Source organism: Excalfactoria chinensis, chromosome 2 (genome assembly GCF_039878825.1).
Source record: "Excalfactoria chinensis isolate bCotChi1 chromosome 2, bCotChi1.hap2, whole genome shotgun sequence".
Taxonomy (NCBI): Eukaryota; Metazoa; Chordata; class Aves; order Galliformes; family Phasianidae; genus Excalfactoria; species Excalfactoria chinensis.
In genome coordinates, this window is record NC_092826.1 from 26,915,076 (window position 1) to 26,935,080 (window position 20,005).

Below are 20,005 nucleotides of genomic sequence, written 5' to 3' on the forward strand. Positions count from 1 at the left end.
ATTGTGTAGGGCAGGTTGTTTATGCATAAATGCAATTATGTAAAATTTTTTCCTAGCTTACTTTTCAGAAGTGGTTGAGGACATGGAAAACTAAACACAGTCTTCTCATTCTAAAATGTCAGAGTCAGAAAACTTCCAAAGAACTTTAACAAATGTTAACAATGGTCTGTACAATCTGGGCATGGCTGCAGACTTCCTTGCTCTGTCTTCTCATTTCACAATCAGGTAGAATTTTAACTGTTGCTAATGTGGGAAGGATGATGTGTTATAGACTTAAAAGTATCACAGATTTCATTTCATCAGCATTTTCTCACCTTTTTAACTTGCTTTTTTACCTTGGGGAGAGGGCGTGATTATTAAAAACTTGTGGTTTATTACAGTATTTCAAAATAAGAGCCTATAAGAAAGAAGGGGGACAGACTCTTTAGCAGGGTCTGTTGTGATAGGACAAGGGAAAATGGTCTCAAATGAAAACAGGGAAGATTTAGATCGGATATAGGGAAGAAACTTTCTAAAGTGAGGACAGTGAAGCACTGGAACAGGTTGCCCAGAGAGGTGGTGGCTGCCCCATCCCTGGAGACATTCAGGGTCAGGCTGGACCAGGCTCTGAGCACCTGATCTAGCTGTTAAGTGTTCCTGTTCATTGCAGAGGAGTCGAACCAGATGACCTTTAAAGGACTTTTCAAACTAAAACAGTTCTATGGCTCTATTTCCAAAATGGTAGCAACTGGAAACTCAGTCCAGACCTTGAGTTTGAGTTGCTTGAGTTGCTAAGTTTCCATTGAAGCAGAATTCATCTAAAAGTGAAGTTCAGAGCCTCTGCTACTATGTGATTTGTAGACTTTCTTGAACTGCTCATGCTCTCATGCTTATTCATTGTAACTGGCATGGAGCAGAAGTAGGATGAATTGTGTGGGTTTCTTCTACTTTAGAAGACAGACACCTTTTATTCATGCAGTTTAGGGAACTCACAGGTCATCTGTTATCAAAACACATGTATCATGTATCTCTGAATGTTTCAGTTTCAATTCAATTGGTGATAATAATACTATGATTACCATCAGTAACTCTTCAGTGTGATCCTACATTAAACAAGAAAAAAGGTTGTGTGTGTTCACTGTACCTCCTCAGGATATGTTCACCACCACCACATCTTGCTGATGACCTAATGTTGAAACCACACCTACCCCTGTAATCATCATTAGTTATTCCATTTGTAATAATGTTGTGAATCAGCAGCTGTGTTCAGCTCCCTGCAGCTGTGTAAAAGCCATTAATGATTGACTTTTGAAGATTAGTATAATCTGTCCTAACATGTTGTACTTCTTCACTAAGGGAAAAGAAGTCCAAACATCAGAATGGAGATCATGAAAATCTGATGAGCGTGGTAAGTGTTTGTTTCTGGCAGCTTATGTCTTCCTTGGGGTTGTTCTGCATCAGGCCCCTTGCAGAATACTGCAGGTTGGAAAACACATCTGGAGTTTGGCGGCTGTTGAGCACAGGAAATTTAGGAGTTTCAGAGCAGTAAAAGGAGGACAACTTCAGTCAGTCTCAATAATCTGCATTTTTTGTTGTTGCTCCAGATCTCCTGATTTCCTTTTGGTCAGGTTGAAGTGCAAGTGTGGTTTACCCATTTGTCAGCCACTGTCTTCTAACTGGTTAAGTGGCGGTTTTCTATTCACACTGAGTTTGGAAGGGAGATCACCTAGGGCGTACTTGCATCAGTTTGTTCTAACATCTGTAAAAACATGAATAACTCTTGGAGAACAGTGTGCATGATTTGACCTTCCTGGCAATAAATAATGCAAGTCAGCACTCCTGAGACGAGAACGAAATTCATTATGTATCTGTTGTTGGAAACAAGTGTTCCGCCCCCGCATTGATGCAACCCACCTGCTTTGTGTTGCAGCCTTCCGAGAAGGAGGTGTTCAGCCACTCCATCACCAGCTCCGCCACGGAGCCGCCACCCAGCAGTGAGCAGAACGGCGCACTCAGCAACGGCGACGGTGAGCAGCGCCGCTCTGATGGGCAGGATGGCCATGAAGTGCAGTGCCCACACTTACAGCTCCCAACTCAGCCGTGCTGTAAAGCTTTTGTAATTTGTGGTGATGTCTTGGGTTTCCAGACATTTGCTGTCCTTGCATGTAGTCCTGTTGTTTGCCTGAATACAGGTGCAGATAGACCCAGTCACCAAACACAGCCTGCTGGCTTTCCATCTCAGCCAGCTATGGAGCTGGGATATCAGCTGGACCTTGGTGCTTTGGAAGTGCTCTGATGTCTGTGGAAGTATTTCAGGTCCTCCTTCAGGGACTACAGCTTTAGGTCATAGACCCGTGCTATAGGAGGCTGTCGCTTGTGTTTTTGTATTTTAGGAAACAAATACAGTTCCTTTTTTTCTTATTCTTTTTTTTGCTGAGCACTCAAAAAGATTCACGCTCATTGAAAGTCACGTAGCTCTGGAAAATACTTTGCTCAGCTGTGCCTAAAAATAAATGTGCTCTTGGTTCAGCACTGCTGAGAGCCAATGGCTTACTGTGGCACCGGGGCCATGTCCCGTTACTTGCAGCTCACTGTGAAGCTGGAGGGTAAGCTATAAAAGCTTTAACCCCCTGAGACAAATAATCAAAGGAGTTTCTACACATCGCCATTGCATTTCACTGCAGTTCCCATACATTGACTTGTTGCACTGTTTACATCTCCCAGTGACTCTGTGTGCAGAGCAGAGCCCTTTGCAGGGAGGCATTCCTGCCTGCCAGTGGTCACCACACATTCAGCTTTTGGAGTCTGCTGCTAAGAGGAAACAGTGCTGTCAGCTGTCAGGCAGATTCTAGACTGTTGGATAACACTCAGCTTACAATGTGCATAGCAACCCTTTCACACAACAGGAACCGATTTACTTTATTTTAATTATGCTTTATGTATAATTTCTGTTAAAACTTCTTTCTTTGGCTGTTTCTTCCTTTTGAGAGGGAGAAGCTCTATGAGAGCAGCACCATCAAACACGTTATTTTTTCTTCTGCCCAACCTGCCACCATTGTGTTGGTGACTGCTTATCTACACCAAACCTTCTACAGAGCACTGATATCCCTGAGGGCCAGGTGGGGAAAATGTGCTGCAGTTTCTCCAGGCTGGTTCCTGCTCAGGAACCTTCCTCAGGAAGCCTGCAGGGAGCATGGAGAGTGAACAGGACCCCTTGCACATGTCTTACTCTTCTCCAGGTGTGCACAGGGGGCAGGTGAATGGAGAAGGATGTTTTCCTTTTCTTCTCACATTTCTTATACATGTAGCAATTACTCACACCTTAAGTTATTTCCTGGGTTCTCTTGTCAGATTACAGCTCCCAGGGGAGTTGGCTGTGTGAGTCTGCATGCCCAGAGCACAAGATAAAGAAACATCAACCACCAAATCAATGGCACTGATTGCTTCAGTAACACTCGGTGTCATAATGTCAGACACTCTAAAGGAAATGGAAGAACGGGTAGATTTTTCCAAGAGAAGGACATGGGAACTGTACTGTAAAGCTATTCAGAAGTGCTCTTTGAAGGAAATAATAGTGTCACATGAAGTAGCATACGCTGTACTATCTGGAATGTGCTCGTATGTCCATGTGTATGTATACATCTGTGTACACAGGCAAATGTCTTATGTGAGCACCATAAGATGAAAAATTCCACAAATTTCAGTCCTCAGTGCCCTATTTGTGACAGAGATGTGGCCCACTTCTGTGACTTAAACACACTCTACCAACTAATCTTCTCTTTTATGCTTATGTGCTGGCTCGTTAGTAGGTTGTCAGCCTACATTCTGTGCTGGAGAAATATGATGCAGCCTTCTGATAAACTGCTCTGGATGTTGAGAGCCGTGAGGCTGACTTCAGCAAGGTTGAGTGAGGTGTGGGTCAGATTAGAATCCGGCCAGCGTGTTTAAGAAGGTGAGGCTGGGTAGGGAGAAAGCAGCAAAAAATCAGTTTTTGACTGCAAAATAAGGAAGTGGAAGAGGAAAATCTCTTTGAGATATTTTAAATGCCATTGGTTTGAGGCTTCATGCCACTGTTCCTCATTGGAGATGACTCAGCAGTCTGTAAGCATTCAACAGAACCAAGTACGAGCCAGCTGAACATACCTGTGCCTACCCACCAATTCTTATTGAGAACACTGCTGTGTAAAGTGATGTGAGGGTGCACGGAGCATTTAAGGTGTTGTCAGAATGATGTTTTAACAATAGAGTGCTAAAATCTCCATAAATGAAAATTTCTGGTAAACTGAAAACGTGATGACTTTTTCAGGCATTACTATCATTTACCCTATTTAATGAGAGATAAAACTGAAGTAATGGAGAGAGTACCCAACCAGATTTGCTTTTCTTAGTCATGCTGTTGTCTTAAATCCTTCTTTAATCATTTTCTGTAGTGCTCTCAGAGGACAGTACGACTGCCTGTATCCAGCCTTACGAAGAAGTACAAACATCTATTTCTGATCTGCTAGAACAGGATAGTCTTGGGAAATCCTTAAAATGTCACCAGAGCCGGGAACTACCCAGTATTCCCCCTAACAATACCATGGAGACCATCATCTCAGCTAGGAATGCCGAAAATGATCAAGGTCTCGGAATGGAAGGGCCTTATGAAGTCCTGAAAGACAGCTCCTCTCAAGAGAACATAGTTGAAGACTGCTTGTATGAAACTGTGAAGGAAATCAAAGATGTCGGAGCAGCAGCCAACGTGGAAAGAAGCTGCAGCAGAAAGTCAGCGGCTTCAATGATGGTTACTGAAGGTCAGGATCAGATTCCTGAGCGCAGGGTTGAATCAGCAGAATATGCATCTGTTGACCGAAACAAAAAAAGTCGCCAAAGTGCTAATTCAGAAAGCCCTCTTGACAACACGCCGGATGTAGAGGATGAACTGCCTCCTCCGGTACCCATGAAACTTCTTGATGAGAATGAGAATGTGCAAGAGAATGAAGTGGATGAAGGAGAAGGGACAGAAGGAGCAAGTAAACCAGAGAAGGTAAGCACTACTTGACCGTGTCCGACTGCTAGACAGGAGCTGGAGAACGTACAGGGCTGAGGAGGTTTTTTAAAATGGCAAAAAATGTCTAGAAATTAAAACACACTCAAAGTGAGGCAAGGCTAAAATAGGAGAATGGGAAAATGCACAGCACAGCTTCCGTATTAAAGGCATGTGTTTGTTTTATAGGAACCTATAAGCAGGATCCTTCCAGTATGCTTTTCATAAAGCTTTTCCCAAATATTGTCTAGAAATTACATAAAAAGCCTCTGCTTCTTTATTTAATGGTATTATATTTGTGGGTACTATTACAGTAGGTATCCGGTGCCTTTGTTAACAGCTATATATTGTTCAGACTCAGCCTTGTTTTGTGTGGGTTTTTTTTCTTCTAGTAAGAGCTAAATCTGCAAACAGGGAATTGAGACATTTCTGGCAGATGCTGTAGCTTTAGATGTGCCTCTTGTGTTGGGCCACCCAGCTTTGCTGTGTGAGCACTGTACCTCTACTCAGTGCCGCTCATCTGGTCTCCCTCTGTATGAAATGATAGGGACAGTAAAGAGAGGAAGAGGGACTGCAGTTGTAGACTTTCAAAATGTAAGATCATCTTTTGGTCTCGTAGCTGCTATTCAGCAGGTCCTGTGTACAACAGATCGCAGGAGAGAAGCGCGAAATTAAACATCTCCACTAAGCCAGCCTTAAAGGCTACCGAAACTCTCTAAACCTGTAGATTTTTGTACTCGTCGAGTTCTGTTTGTCACACGTGATAATTGTGACCTCAGTCAAGCACTGTGTTCTCTCAGCAGCTCATTCGTGCTCCCAGCCTTCATGGCGGACCCCCTGAGACGCAATGGTGATATTTTCAGTGAGCTTACCCGTTTTCCTTTTTCACCAGGATCCGTTCTAAGGATCCTTTCGAACAATCACAGAGTTGTCACAAATGGTTGAGTTTGCAGTTTTCAGAACTGATTTAGAAAATTTATAACTGTGGGGAAAAAAAAAAAAAAAAAAAAGAAAAATTGATTTTAGCAAGTCAGTATAGTTTTGGAGTCTGATATTGATGAACCTTTCCAAAACTCCTTGAGATTTGATGTGATATTTAAATGTAAGTATTAGCCTGAAAGATGATAGGAGGGCTGAGGTGTTATTACTTGCTTGTGGTTGTCTACGTGGTTGACGTACTTCAGTAATCCAGGCAGAGAGCAGAAAAATACCTGTTAAATACATGTTACAGTGCCCCCTCCCTGGAAGCACTCAAGGCCAGGCTGGATGGGGCTTTGAGCAGCCTGGTCTGGAGGGAGGTGTCCCTGTCTACAGCAGGGGGTTGGAACCAGGTGATCTTAAAGGTCCCTTCCAACCCAAACCATTCTATGATTCTATGATTTGGTGTTTAACTGTATAATGTATAGAAGAGCCCCAGGGAGCCAGTGTGAATACAGAGAAGACTCATGCTCTGAACATTGTTCATCCAGACTCTTCAGTGCACATTCTTACAAATAACAAGCTCATTAAGTAGTAAATTAATATAGTGTGTTGCTCATAGCCCACCAACGCTCCCCTCTGTCCAATTCAGGCCGTATGTAATTTCTAATTAATTTTGTAGAGAAACAGCTCTCAGAACCAGTGACATTTTCCTTTCTAGGTGTGAAAAGTTTCCAGAAAATCATTGTATTTCCCCATCAGTGATACAGAGGAGGCATGTTTGCTGTTTGGGAGCTCCCAGCACACTGTGTATACAGTGTCAGTGCCTGCAATGACTGGGAATTGATTAAAATGGTTCAGGTTTTGAAGGATTAATCAAGAGATGGCACATGCAGTTCTCTAAGTGCCAGGAAAAAAAAATAAAAAATAAAGGTGTTTTTCTAATTAAAATTTATTCAGAGCTAATGTCATCCCGAGTTAAGCCTTGGCAGCATCATCTCATTGGCGAGCCCTCTGCTAGGTGCATGCATTATGCATCGAGGCGTGCGCCTGTCCTGTCCTTGAGAGCTACAGCTGCAGCAGAGTTGGAAATGGTAATTGATTGAATATATAAATGTCATTATTGTTGGCATTGTATGTGGAGGTGGGCGCAGGAGTGTTTTTTTCTGTTGTGGTGATAATTTTTCCCTTTCTTCTCCTTCTTCAAGCGTTGCGGTGCAGTGCCTGTGTTTTCTGATGTGGCAACCAGGAACAAGATGTTTATGGAAATAAGTGCTATGTTTGTAATTACTTTAGTTAGATGGACTTCACCGGTGTTTCTTCTTCAGAGCATAGGCGTCCAGCCTCTTGGTTTGCCTGGTCTGAGTGAGGAGGAATTGCACTGGGCCACGTATACGTACATTGCTCCAAAACTAATGCCTCCTGTTTATTTCCATGGAAACTACAGCAGCTACGAAGAGCACAATAGCACCATGTGATAGAGCAGATTCTTATCTACAGAATTATTTTTTCCACATAGTCACCACCATTAACTATCCTTTTTTACCAGTGATGAACAAGAGCCTCCACCACTGGCATTATTTTTGCACCAGCACTCATGAAGTGTATAACATAGTTAGTGTACATAGAGAAACAAAACTTACTTTAATTTCCAGTGCTTTGTAATAAAACATATTGAGATTGAGCAGAGGGAACGGCATGAATGTATGTACTGCAAAAAAGGGATGACACGAAGAAGGCGTGACTGTGAAGGGAGGGATATTTCTCTCTGGTGAGAGAGGTCTTGTAAAAGTCTGGTAGAGGGGTTTTTGATCAGGTTTTTGATTGCAGCTCTGTACATTCCATTTGTCCTGGTGTCAGACGGGGCTTACAGCGCACCGATGTTCTGTTGGTGCCGAGGAGTCAGGCCAGGGCAGAGCTGGATGCCGCCATGATGGCGTGTGGCAGGGATTGGCCACACTGCAAGCCAGGCCGAGCTGTGTGCAGCCTGCAGGTGGGACATGCCTGGCCTAGATGATCTTAGTGGTCTTTTCCAACCTTAATGATTCCATGGTTCGATGATTCTTGCTTCTTGCTTTGGGAGAGAGCTCAGTGTGCCAAACCGCTGTGGAATGTTTTGGTGAAGAAAGGCAAATTTAGTATCACAGCACCTCTTCCAGGCCTTTGTGAACTGGAAGAACTTGGGTGTAGCCCTTCTATTAAAACTGGAGGGGAAGAATACTTTTTCTAAAGTTTTTTTAATCAGAAAAGGCAGCACAGATCTCCTTTTTCTCCCAGGTCTCTCCATAGTGAGCAAACACAGGAAGGGTGGTAGAAGTGCTCTGTGTGTGCGTTTGGCTGCTGCCCATCTGATTTCAGACCAGCACAGCATGAGGATGGGCAAAGCGTCTCTTGCTAATGCACCAGAGGAGAATGGCATCCTTGTTCTGGTGCCTCAGTCAGGAGCACAGCCAAGCCAACAAGCACAAAATCCAGTGCTGTCGAGGAACTAAAGGAAAGGGGATCGAAAACAAGGACATGTTCTGTTTGCACTGAGGTTTCTAGTGTGATTTATAATATTGCTAGGTACAAACTGTTCAGGAGCAAGTATTTTTTTCAGTTCCCAACACGGCGATATCCTTCAAGACCCGTGTCATGGGTTTTGTGCTTAGAGGAAAAAATGGTATGTAGTAGGAAAACAAGTGCAGGGCTGTCAGCACATGGGGGTGTTTGTCAGGACTGGAGTGGGAAGCTTGGAACTGATCAGAAGTAAAAGCACCAGGAAAGGAAGGACTGTGCTGTAAGGAACCTCTAAGGCAAAAAGTCTTGTGTGACTTCCACGAGGAAGACACCAGTTCAGTGTAGTCCTTTTGTATTCTAGGAACGTACCTGAAGATTTACCATAGCTCACTTTAAATTGCTCAAAAGCCTTTGCAGACTCTTTCTTGCTTCATTGGAAGTCTGAAGGCAGGGATACAGCACAGCGGAGTTTGTTTTAAGCATTACATTATATTTGCCCTTTTCAGGTCAGCATAAGAGCAGATACATTAAAAAGCTCTACTAACCTCAGGGCTGTTATCTCCAGAGATGTACGCTGGAAATTAGCTCCGTGAAATGGAACTAGTGAGCAAATGACCATAAAATACAACGTATTGATTGTAGTGTGAGGGTTTTATTGTAGGTATCACACTGTTGACTGGTAATGAGCCTTTTTTTCTTTCTTTCTTCCTTTTTTTTTACAGAGGCTTAGTTCGATGTCTTACAAGTCTCGAGAGGAAGATCCATCTCTTACAGAAGACGAAGTAGGTTTCTTGTATAAAATTCAGTAATGAGCTAGAGACCTTTTTTCAGGGAGAAATTAGCATAAGCTCCGCATGATTAAGCAGAATCTGAGGTAAAAATTGTCTAAAGGGAGAATGAAAGCCCAAGTTTTTCTGTACAGAGTTTGCACTGCCGCATTCCTGAGATCAGAAGCATTATAGTATATGGTTTTATCAGGCCTGTAGGTTGAAAAAAGGAAGCAGAAAATAATAGGAGGCCCAACAAGCTGAATGTTAGGGCAGCTTTTTGGTTGGATTCTGAGTTTGAAACGAGCCCCACCTTTCTCTTGCAAAGTGTTCAGGGCTCTGAAGCACATGCATTGCTATTCTAAGTGTTTGTTGGTTAAATAAATTGAGGAGATTGAAACAAAGATGAAAAAATGAAACAAAAATCAGATTACATATAGTTGTATCCAACGCTCCCTTAGGGTTTACAAGCATATTCTCTGGACATAAAGCAAACGCAGCCCTGGTGGTGAGCTGGGTGAGCTGGTGCTTGCTGCTGGGAAGGCACTCCCAGACAGGGATGAGCACGCTGCTCCTTATGGGTTCATGCAATTCAGTGCCAAAAAGGGGATAAAATAGAAACAGGCAGGAAAAAAAACAACACTGTTTCGAGTTTGTTTAACTACTTGCTACTGTTAAAATAAAAGAGGAAAGATCAGAGAGCAACCTTCTGCGTCCCAGCAGCTAAAGCTCATCATCCCTCTGGTGCTGTCTCCTCATTTAACCCAGGTTGGTTCCAGGGCCATAACATGGCTTTCAGGAGCTCACAAAGCCAGTCCTTTTTGTACTGGATCCGATTTACCTTCATTTTTGGAAGGAAAGAATAAATAAATGCATGCAAGATGAGCAGTTTTGTAAGAAAGGATATGATTCTATTGGCAGGTCTAGTAAGTAGTCAACATCCTGGTGGTGGGAGGGGGTCAGACTGGCACACAAGCTTTCCAACATGTGTAAGTACTCAGCAGGCATCTCCTTTTCCCAGATCTCAGCGATGTACTCTTCGGTCAGCAAGCCAGGACAGGCCATCAGGGCAATGGATTCTCCTTACACCTGTATTCAAGAAATCACATCTCAGAGGTCCCCGTCTGTTTGCAGCGGCCTCTATGCAAGCGTGAAGGACTTTGAGAACACCCTCAGTGCTACCACTGTGCCTCAGTCGGCAGGCAGACCCAACGGGGAGCTGGAGCCTGACTACGAAGCAATCCAGGCAGTGAGCCAAGACGAAGACAGGACCTTGTCTGTGCCTCACACAAACCACATTGCTCTGTCGGGAGAGAATGACTATGAGAGCATAGGGGACTTGCAGCACCACAGGGATGTCACCAGACTTTAACTACTCCGGCAGCCGGGTTTCAGCCTTTGTGTTCTCTGCTGGTTTAAAAGGAACACGCGAAACAAGGAGTGGGAAGCGCTTCTCATTTTGAGGAGCAAAGCTAAGTGCAGAACAAAAGGTGTGAAGAAGCCATGTAGGTTTCAAGCCAGTGGGTGGTATCTATGGGTGATTCTGGGCGGTGGACAGAAGCTCAAAGGAAGGTTAATTTTTATTGTTGGCTTTTTATTGTTAGTTCCTAGACAGCCAGAATTCAGGAAGGAGCGCTGTGTTTGTCATCCTGATAGGGTTACATACCAAAAAGACTGCCTTTACGCAAAGCTAGCTTTTCATTTTAGAGGATTATTTTGTGTCAGTTGCTTCAATGTGTTCTTCGAGAATCATTTTTCATCCGAGTTCAGGAATCCACTGAGCAACTCGCAGACTGCCATGCCTCAATCAGGACGACTCTGAGGGCTGGGGAAGGTGTGCCAACGTCTGTCTGGTAGCTCTAATTCAGCCTGGTCGGACCATGAGGGTTGAGGTGGGGTCAGAATTCCCATTTCATTGTCATTGCAACTGAAGTGTAAGCAAAAGGTACTTCATATCACAAGGGACATAATGCAAATGTGCTTGAATTAATTCCATAGACTTTTTCTCCTTCCCTTCTCTTCCATTCCCTTCCCTTCCTTTCCCTTTGCTTTTTGCAGGTCAGGGGCTGTAGAATGTGACTTGCATTATTTGAGATGTGTACTGGTATTTTCAGGGTTTTCCATTTAATTATTTGTGAAATAGAGCTTTAAAATGGCAAATGGCCCCCTTAGCGTTCTCGCTCTATTTCCCCAACATGCAAACACGTACCTGCACATACACATGCAATACACTGGTCATGTTGCAGAAGGTTGTACAAATGAATGTTACCACAGTGTTTAGTCTCACTTTAATAGTCTTGACTCATCTTTTTTTAAGACTTTCAGTATTTTGGTATGTTTGACTAGTGCATTACATAGGAAATTTTCTGTACTGTGTTGAGTGGATATTTTCATTTTTACCACACATTTTCATCTTCAAAGCTTTTGTAGGTTATCTTTCTGCTTTGTGTCATGAGAGGAATCCTGTTCTTTCTTTGGGTTTTATTTGTTTTTGCTGTATATCTTTTTCCTATTTTAGAAGTATGTAAAAGAACAAATCCTACTTTATTACGCAGGGTTGAGGATAGCGCCTTGCTGTTTTCAAGTTCAAAATAATGGAGTCTGTATAAAAGAACAGTGACAGAAGGCCAAAAAGAAAGCAGGAGAGTGTATTTTGTGTCCATCAGTCACTGGTCATCCTTGTTCCTCAGCTGGAAGGAGCAGGAGAGTCAGTACTGCTGGGACTAAGGACGTCTTGGGGCTCTGACAAGCAGTTGGAAAGCCACTGTCTTTCCAGAGATAAGAAGTTACTCTGTTACTGTTGAAAACAGAGTACAGTGCTGAGATGAACTAAGCAGGTACTGGACTGATATTCTTGTTTCCTTCAAGAATAGTACAACGAACGGTACAGTAAGACAAGAGTAGCCCAGCAGTAGGGAACATGCATTATATTATATGCATCTGTACACAGTTATGTGTACATTTGTGCGTATCCCTGTGTATGCTCACATGCACAGGTGCTTTGTAAACAGGCATAATCTGTAGTCCAGACTTGGTAGCCTTCACATAATGTTCACATAGGTACTATTGGCATGTGCTTGAAGGGTAGTTTATTTTAATGCAAGATAAACAGTACTTAAACAGGGATTGTCTCATTCTGTATCAGCCTAGCATGGGTTTAGCATAGGTTCAGTTGGTACTGAGGTTTGATGCATGAGGTTGAGTCCTTCTCAGACCACTGGCCAGTGCACAATGCTTGGTACTATAAAGGGCAAACACAGCTCTGGTACACACGCTTCCTAGAAGTAAGCTTATAACTGGATGAGGTGCGGTGGTTTATGGATGCTGACTGTAATGAGCATGGCTTTGAGGAGCAGTGCAGTTGGATGCCCATGGAGGAACACAGACATCATGGAGCCCGACCTCACGCACGGTGAGGTGACACACCTGGGCCAGGCTCCTCCTTGGAGTGATGCCATGCAGCCCAGTCTGCATTTGCCTCGTTCTTGGTTGTGCTGCCGTGCTTCCATAGCTGCAGCCTATGCTTCCACCTCACTGCAGTGCTTTTTAAAGCTGACTTTGGTCTTCCTTTCCTGTCAGTGTTCCCTTGAACGTGAATTTGTGAAGTTCACCTTTGACTGTTCTCTCCTTCTGCTTCATACTGTTTAAGGCCAAAGAGAAAATGCCTCGCATTTCAGAAGATCTGTGCCGAGTCTGGAGACTCCCTGGAGACTTAGCTACGTGTTTGCTCTTTGCTCCATGCTCTCTGTATGTTGTCCTCAGTCTGACACCTGCAGCACAGCGGGAGCTGTACCCCACTCCTGAGGTTCCCACACACATCTCAGGACGCAGTTATCCTTTAAGGACTATCTTACTTTTTACACGGATGACTGCTTTTGGAGAAACGGTGGCAACGTGAGTTTTGTCAGGTTCACCAGATGCAATTACATGAGCAGTTTAAAGATCAAAAAATAATAGCAATTAACAATAGCAAAGTAAAACATGGAGGTCCTGATTGCAAAATTTTAACCTGCAAACAAGAAAATAAAGCATCACTTTCAATGTAAACCTCACCAATAGCATTGAGTCCAAGGAAGAAGGGCCTGCCTGCTCGTATTCACTGTCCTTTGGAGCAGAACCAGAAGTGCTGGATGAGAGGAAGGGCAGTGAAGGCTCAGCCCCTTCCTTCCTTTCTTTCCCCTGTTGGGAAATGCTTTGTCTGCTCCCCCCTCAGCCTCCAGCTCTTGGCAGGTGACACAGTAATACAGCGTTCTGTTTTGTCAGCATTCAGTCCCAGCTGCCATCCCTGTTCTGTCTGTGGTTGGGATTCAGACTCAGGCCAGGCCAGTTTCCTCTGAACTCCCCACGGGAGGACTTGCTTCCAGCCCCACAGACCCTCAGCCTGCTCAGGCTGTGGACTGCTACATGCATGGCTGCCCTCACCTCCAAACTCACCAAGCCATGAAGGGGATTGCCTCCTGAATAAGGACAGGTGAGGAGTTACATCCCTGCAATCTCCATTATGTAGTTTAATGCTAAAGAAGAATATTTTAAAGGTTAGTTCAACATTCTGAAACAAATAGTTACATCACTTGACAAAAAAACTTAGCTTTTGTTTCCTCTCGCCAGAAACATCGGTTTTACTGGAAAGAAAGGGGACTTTCTTCTACTTATCTCTTCATTGCCATTTGTTTTACTTTCACTGTCATCCCAAGTAAAAAGTCAACGTGCCGAATGAAGCATTTGTTACGTGATGATCTTTCCTGGGCCAACTTCACAGTTCCATTTGTTAGCATAACTGTTCAAGAAACTCACGCTTTGCTGTAGTAAAGCCAAGTAAAGCTGCAATGTCAGTGTACTTACACTACTGAAGAGATCATTTCTGATTCCCTTCTGGGAAGAGGTAGAAATAAGACATGCAGTTTGGATGTCTCTTCCCTGAACCTGTCTCCTGTGGGACTTCCAGGCATGCGCTGAAGCCAGCAGTCCCTTTCTGCAATGACGAGTTCAGAATTGCTTTCTCAGTCTCAGTGAAACATTTGTTTAAGGATATCTGTGCATGGGCATCAACATAATTACAGCAGCTAGATCAGCTATAGTGCCTTTTTTACCAAGTACTTCCATACTCTTTTTCCACACTGTGTTTGTTTGACACAAAACCAAAAAGAGTGTTTCTTCCATTTATTTGTGGGGGAAACAGCTTTGGAAACAGTTGGAAACAGCTTTACAGTCTGAGACATCAAATGCACTGGACTTCAATCAGCCTCAGTTTAGCAATAGCCTCTCATAAACTTCCTCTGGAAAGCCCAGCGATGTAGCTACGATAACTAAGCTTTGCAATAAGAGTGATCAGTCTTCTTTTGAAGAACCTACGTCGTTCAACAGTGAGGATTCAGGGAGATGTGGTCTGCGTCCATGTCAACTGTGAACAATTGGCAGCTTCAGTCTTTGTACTGGCATCAATTACAGGCTTGCTGGTATGCAGCAGGCCTCGCAGGGTGGGGGAATTGCAGAGAGGAACGAGTGCTGGGGCTTGGGTCCATCAGTCACACAAAGCTGGGCCCTCCCAAAAAGCAGCTGGCTGAGGGTCAGCCACCTTGTTCCTTAAGCCCTCTTGTACTGTGCCTCCAGGGAGCCCATCTTGCCGGGATTCCTCTGGGCTCTGTACTTCTCCATGGCTCCCTGAACAGCTCCCCTCGCTTGTCTTGATCAAAATTCTGTATACACGGTGCTCTCTGTTCAACCTTTCAATGGTGCTTTTATACGATGCTGGATAAATAGGTTCAATGTGCTTTCTGAAAGCTGACATGTAAAGTTGTGACACAGTGTTCTCTCTAGCATTTTCTACTTCACAGAATTCAGCGTTAACTGTGTTGCTCTGCAAATGGCTGTCAGTGCTTCCCTGTTTCTTGCTCACTCTTTGCAGAACTGTCACGCATAGCAAGCCCAGGTTGGGTGGTAGAGTTCAAAAGCAGCCACTCAAGTGGAGTGCCTTGGCCTGAGAGCAGTTAGACATGTGGCAGTGTGCAGCGTGGGGCTAGAAACAGCACAGATCCCTGCTGAAGGGCTTTCTTCTCTCAGTGTGTATATACATTTGTTTGCACAATAACTATAAGTCTATTTCAGCAACAATTTAATTTGGACCAAATTCCAAACAGGGATTTCTGTTCTTTGGTACTTTAATAGCAGTTATTTCAGAACAGTGCTATTTATTTAGGTTGGAACATGCCTTAATAAGGCTGGTGGATGCTTCACAAGTAATGTGGTGTGTGTGTAGTCCATTGAGAATTAGAATGCTGAAAGGTATTCAGTCTGATGGCTGCTTCTGAGGTGGCATGCTGAAGACTTCCAAAAGCAAATCTCTTCCTGGTAGCAGGGTGCATAATCGCTATTAATATGTCTTCATACACTTGTGCTGAAGTTGATTTGTAGCATCTCTTTTGGGATGGTCAAAACTGAAGATATTTCCAGAACATATCTCAGCTTCAAAAAAAAAAACAGACAACCCAAAAAACAACAAATTAACAAGCAAACAGCACAAAAGTATTTTTATATTCCTTGCTACTCAGCCAGATATCAACCTTGTTGAGTATTATGCTGAGAGCAGGCACTGTGGATGGAGCATCACAGAGATGAAAGCAGTGGGTTCCTTTTCTTCCAGGAGAAAGAGCCCCATTTGGTTGAGTGAATATGAAAGATCCCATGCTCAGCATTCATATACCCTCAACAAAAAGCGTTAAACAAATTAATTGCCTACTTCCTATCAATTGTGTTAGGATATCATGTACCCTACTTTGCTCTTCCATATGGACGACAGAAGGTTGAAAGCTTTTTTCTGATGCAAAGTTCTTGTTGTTGACTTGATTAAACCTACCTTATGTGTAAGTCATAGATCAGCAAGAGTCTTCTCAATGTAGATACATTATCACCTAACTCTATATGGTTAGTTGTTGTAGGCAGTATCACTAGACTAAACAAACACCTTCATGGTTTACACTTGCTTTGGCCTGTTCATATATCTAGCTCAGGCACTACAATTTACTTAACAAGTGTGTGGATTATCATTGTATTATGTATCCACTGGCTTGCCTGATGTATGGACAACATAAATCTTACCATTCTGATTTGTCAGGCTGTGAGGTTTGGTTTCTGGAAGTCTTCAGTTTCAAACTGACCAGAAGAACAGGCACACGATGGGGCTTTGGGCAACCTATTCTAATTGAGGTTGTCCCTGCCTATGGGGGGGGCTTTTGGAACGAGGTGGCCTTGAAGGGTACTTCCAAACCAAACCATTCTGTCATTCTGTGATAGCAAAGTGCTGAAAAATAAAGATGTTTCTGTAAAGACGCTCACCGTTAACCGCACGGCAGCTTGTCAGCTATATGTGCTACTCCTCTGCTGCACACGTTTCTAAATATCAGCTTTCATTTGTGATGTTTGTTCGTTGTTATAAAAACAGTCTGATAGATTTTCATCATCCAGTTTTAACTAGAATATCTGTTATACAAAGTATAAACTGAGATCTTTGTTCAGTCCAAAAGGCAGCTATGTAATTTCTTATAGTTTATGACAACAAATCAACGTGCTTAGTGTATTTACAAAATACATGAGCGAGATGTGACTTTAAATTGCTTTGCTTTGGATTTCAGAATGCCTCCCTTTCGCTTCACGATAATGTTGCCAACTTTGTAGTTTTAATCTGGTAGCACTGGAGAGGGGTTGTAAAACCTTACAAATCTTGTTAGTTTAAAAAAGAAGAAAAGCAGTGGTGTTCAGCCTTCCTAATGCATGCGAAGAGATGCTCGTATTTTAACTTCCAGCATAGTTGAGATTTACGTAGCTGCTCCTCCCTGCCATGCTCTGTCTGAGTTTTCTCCTTTGTCCTTGATGAAGTACGGTACCTGGCCACTGTCCAGTGGGCACAGAGGCTGCGTTGCTTCACAGTACTGCGTGGGATCTTCCTGATGTGCTGCTGGGATGTAGAAGCCTGGACTTGTGCTCTGAAGTCACGCATTTTGGGGCAACCACATCCTGCTTTGCAGACTTTTGTGGAGGTCTTCGCTTTCTATCAAGTTCTTGCAGAAGTTCTGCAGCTTGCAAGCCCTCGGCTGACATGTAAAGATGTACAGTCAGAGGTGAATTAGTGCAGCATTTGAATGCAGTAGTTAAAAACACCTAAGAGCACAATAACCTCCTTTTCACCTGTGTGAGGACAATAGAACTTGGTCTTTATCTCTGAATCTACTGGAGAGTGGTCACAGAACAAGGCTTCTCTGGATATCCTACCAGCAGGCAGATCTGTGCAGCTATTTCTGACTGTGAATGAGCATCTGGATCACCCCTGTGGCTCCCCATGTACCACCTTCATGCTTTCCAGTAGGCCTGTGGTGATGACACCTGAGGAGTGATGACAACTCTGTGGTGATGACAAGGAGGAATGGTCCTTGGCTTCACAGGCCTGAGCCTTGGAGCTGAACATGTGCTCAGAGTGAGCCTGCAAGCCCAGGGAAGAGCATTTACTAGCAGGGAAGGGCAGGTATATTCTATTGTAGCAGCCTGGAAGAAAGCTGTCAAAGGAAAGAGGCAGGGTCAGGTCCCCGGTGCCCCACCGAGGTTGAAAACTGGATGACTTCACTAAAAAATAATTATTTGTAAGAGATGAGGTGCAGGATTAGACCCTAAAAGCTTAGGAGATGTTTGGTTTGGTGCTGGGTACTTTGCTTTGTATTTGCAGTGAAATGAATTTTCTCTGTGGACTGATACGACCTCCATAGGAACAACAAGAAAGGCAGAGTTTGGTATGTGGATATTTATCTCCAATAGCTGTTACTAAAAACCCGCCTCAGTAGAATTCACTTTAATTGGGTGCTAGAGGAGCTTCAGCACAAACTGTATGGAACATTGCCTACTTAGAACACAGTGAATAAGATTTTGTAATTAGAGACGCTTGTTTATTTTAACCATTGTTTTATAATGGGAAAACTATTTATTAGCAGAGTGGTTTTCTAGCAATATTCTCTCAAGGAAAGTTCTAGCAGCAGATTGTGCTTTCAGGACAGCTGTTTGATTTTCTGGTCACTGAAGAAGAACTTCAGCCATCCTCTAACTAGCATGACCTTCTGAACAGAGAGGATTAGATCTGGCTCCGGCTCTCACAGAGCGGATACGGTTAAATAAGCTGTGCAGTTCAGCTCTGAAGGTAGCAAGAGCAGTTGAAAGAAATGACTGTAATATATAAACCCGGAGTCAGTGCATGCAGACTTCCAAGCTGGCACTGCTGAGCCTTGTTTGCTACACGACTGGTTATTTGGCTTGCTACCTTTTTGAAATCAATATGGTTTTATTAACAGCACTGCAGACACCAAAATGCTACAGTATTGCAGAATGTATGCTCCATAAATTGCAGCTTGACTGTAATTGCAGGGCTTATGCTACTGTCAGAGCAGCTCAGAGCCAGCACTAAGTTGCGTTTTGTAAAGTGATAAATGCCACGGCATTCCCTTCAGTGTTTTGTAGGAGTATACACAGGTTGATGTAATTTAGTCATACCCTTATTCAAAGAATCTTCATCTGATACTTCTAGCCAAGCCATCTTTTGGCTGCTGAAAGCACAGTAGGTTATTATGGTTAATTACAGTGAACGTAGATGAGTTTTATGTAAATATGTCAGGAGGAAAAACTATGTTACACTTAAACGTATGAGGCCGTTTCTAAAAGCCAGGACGTAGGTCAATGATATAAAATGCAGCTTTCATTTATGTACAGCAGTATCCTAATATTTGCTTCTTTACATTGGGCGGGGGGGGGGGGGGGGGAGGGGGGTGTGTGAAGGATAAGATTCTGGACTGTATTCTCTGGAAGCATTTTGGATTGGATTTGCTATTTTCTCCAGTTAATGTCTTTGCAAATACCTTTTTGGATTGATTGGCAACCCGTGTCAGTTATGTCAAATGAGAGATGCTACGTTGCGGTGAAATCAGTTGAATTAAACAATCCTGGGGAAACACATTGGATTGGAATCTCTCTAAAGATCCAGTTGGCAGATGGAATAAAACACAATAAATAAGATTTGTCTTTTTTTTTTTTTTTTTTAAATCTGTGCCTCTTATTTTTTGTTGCTGTTCATTTGTCTGTTTTCTCACCAAACGCTCTCTTTAGTCCTTGCAGACACTTGCTTTTCTACGTCCTGAAGCCTGCATTATTTGATAGACTGTTGTTTGTTCCAGGCATTTTCGGCTGATTTCATTATCTCGGGAGAACTTTTAAGTGTTCTTTGTGTTATACGGCACCGTATTGCCCCCAAAGCCACAATCCTGTCAAGATTCAAGCACGCACTGCGCAAATTTTCCATTGCCTGCAGACTGAAGCAGAAGCTCCCTCGAATAAGGTGTCACTGTGCTCTTTAATGAAGGTTAAAACATTGGTCTTGAACCTGGGAAAGTTACATAGCTCTCAGCATTTTTAAAGAGCAGCGATTACCAACTTAATGGGTTGTTTTCTGAAGTAGTCATGGCATTCAGTTCCTTTTTCTTGTCTGAGGATTCTCTCCGGGTAACAAGCCCAGCTATTAGCAGTACTGCTCCAACAACAGTGATGCTGTCCTTTGTGCAGAAATACTTGTATTTCTGAACCATTTCAGAGGCAGCTGAACCAGGTCTGCAGCTGAATACATAACACAAGTCTGCGTTCTTCACCGAAACAGCACAAGAAAATGTCATCTGTGAAGAATTTTGCTGGAGCAAGGCTTCTAAATATGCTAGAGCATGAGGTTCAAGTGGTGCACAGCCTGCTGGGACTTAATGTTTCCCCATGGGTTGGGCCTTTACCCTCACTATCT

The 20,005-nt window shown here is 43.3% G+C and overlaps 1 protein-coding gene across 3 annotated transcripts in view; it reads left to right on the forward strand.

Moving 5' to 3' along the window:
- The window catches only part of PAG1 (phosphoprotein membrane anchor with glycosphingolipid microdomains 1), a 103,149-nt gene extending 83,895 nt beyond the window's left edge, over positions 1–19,254 (forward strand). For all 3 annotated transcript variants that reach the window (XM_072329088.1, XM_072329089.1, XM_072329090.1), the window contains 5 exons: positions 1,336–1,387; positions 1,910–2,006; positions 4,410–5,005; positions 9,145–9,204; positions 10,211–19,254. In XM_072329088.1, coding sequence (XP_072185189.1) covers positions 1,336–1,387; positions 1,910–2,006; positions 4,410–5,005; positions 9,145–9,204; positions 10,211–10,561 — 1,156 coding nt within the window. In that variant the 3' untranslated portion in view covers positions 10,562–19,254. The remainder of the gene's footprint in view (positions 1–1,335; positions 1,388–1,909; positions 2,007–4,409; positions 5,006–9,144; positions 9,205–10,210) is intronic.
- Positions 19,255–20,005: the final 751 nt, after the last annotated feature.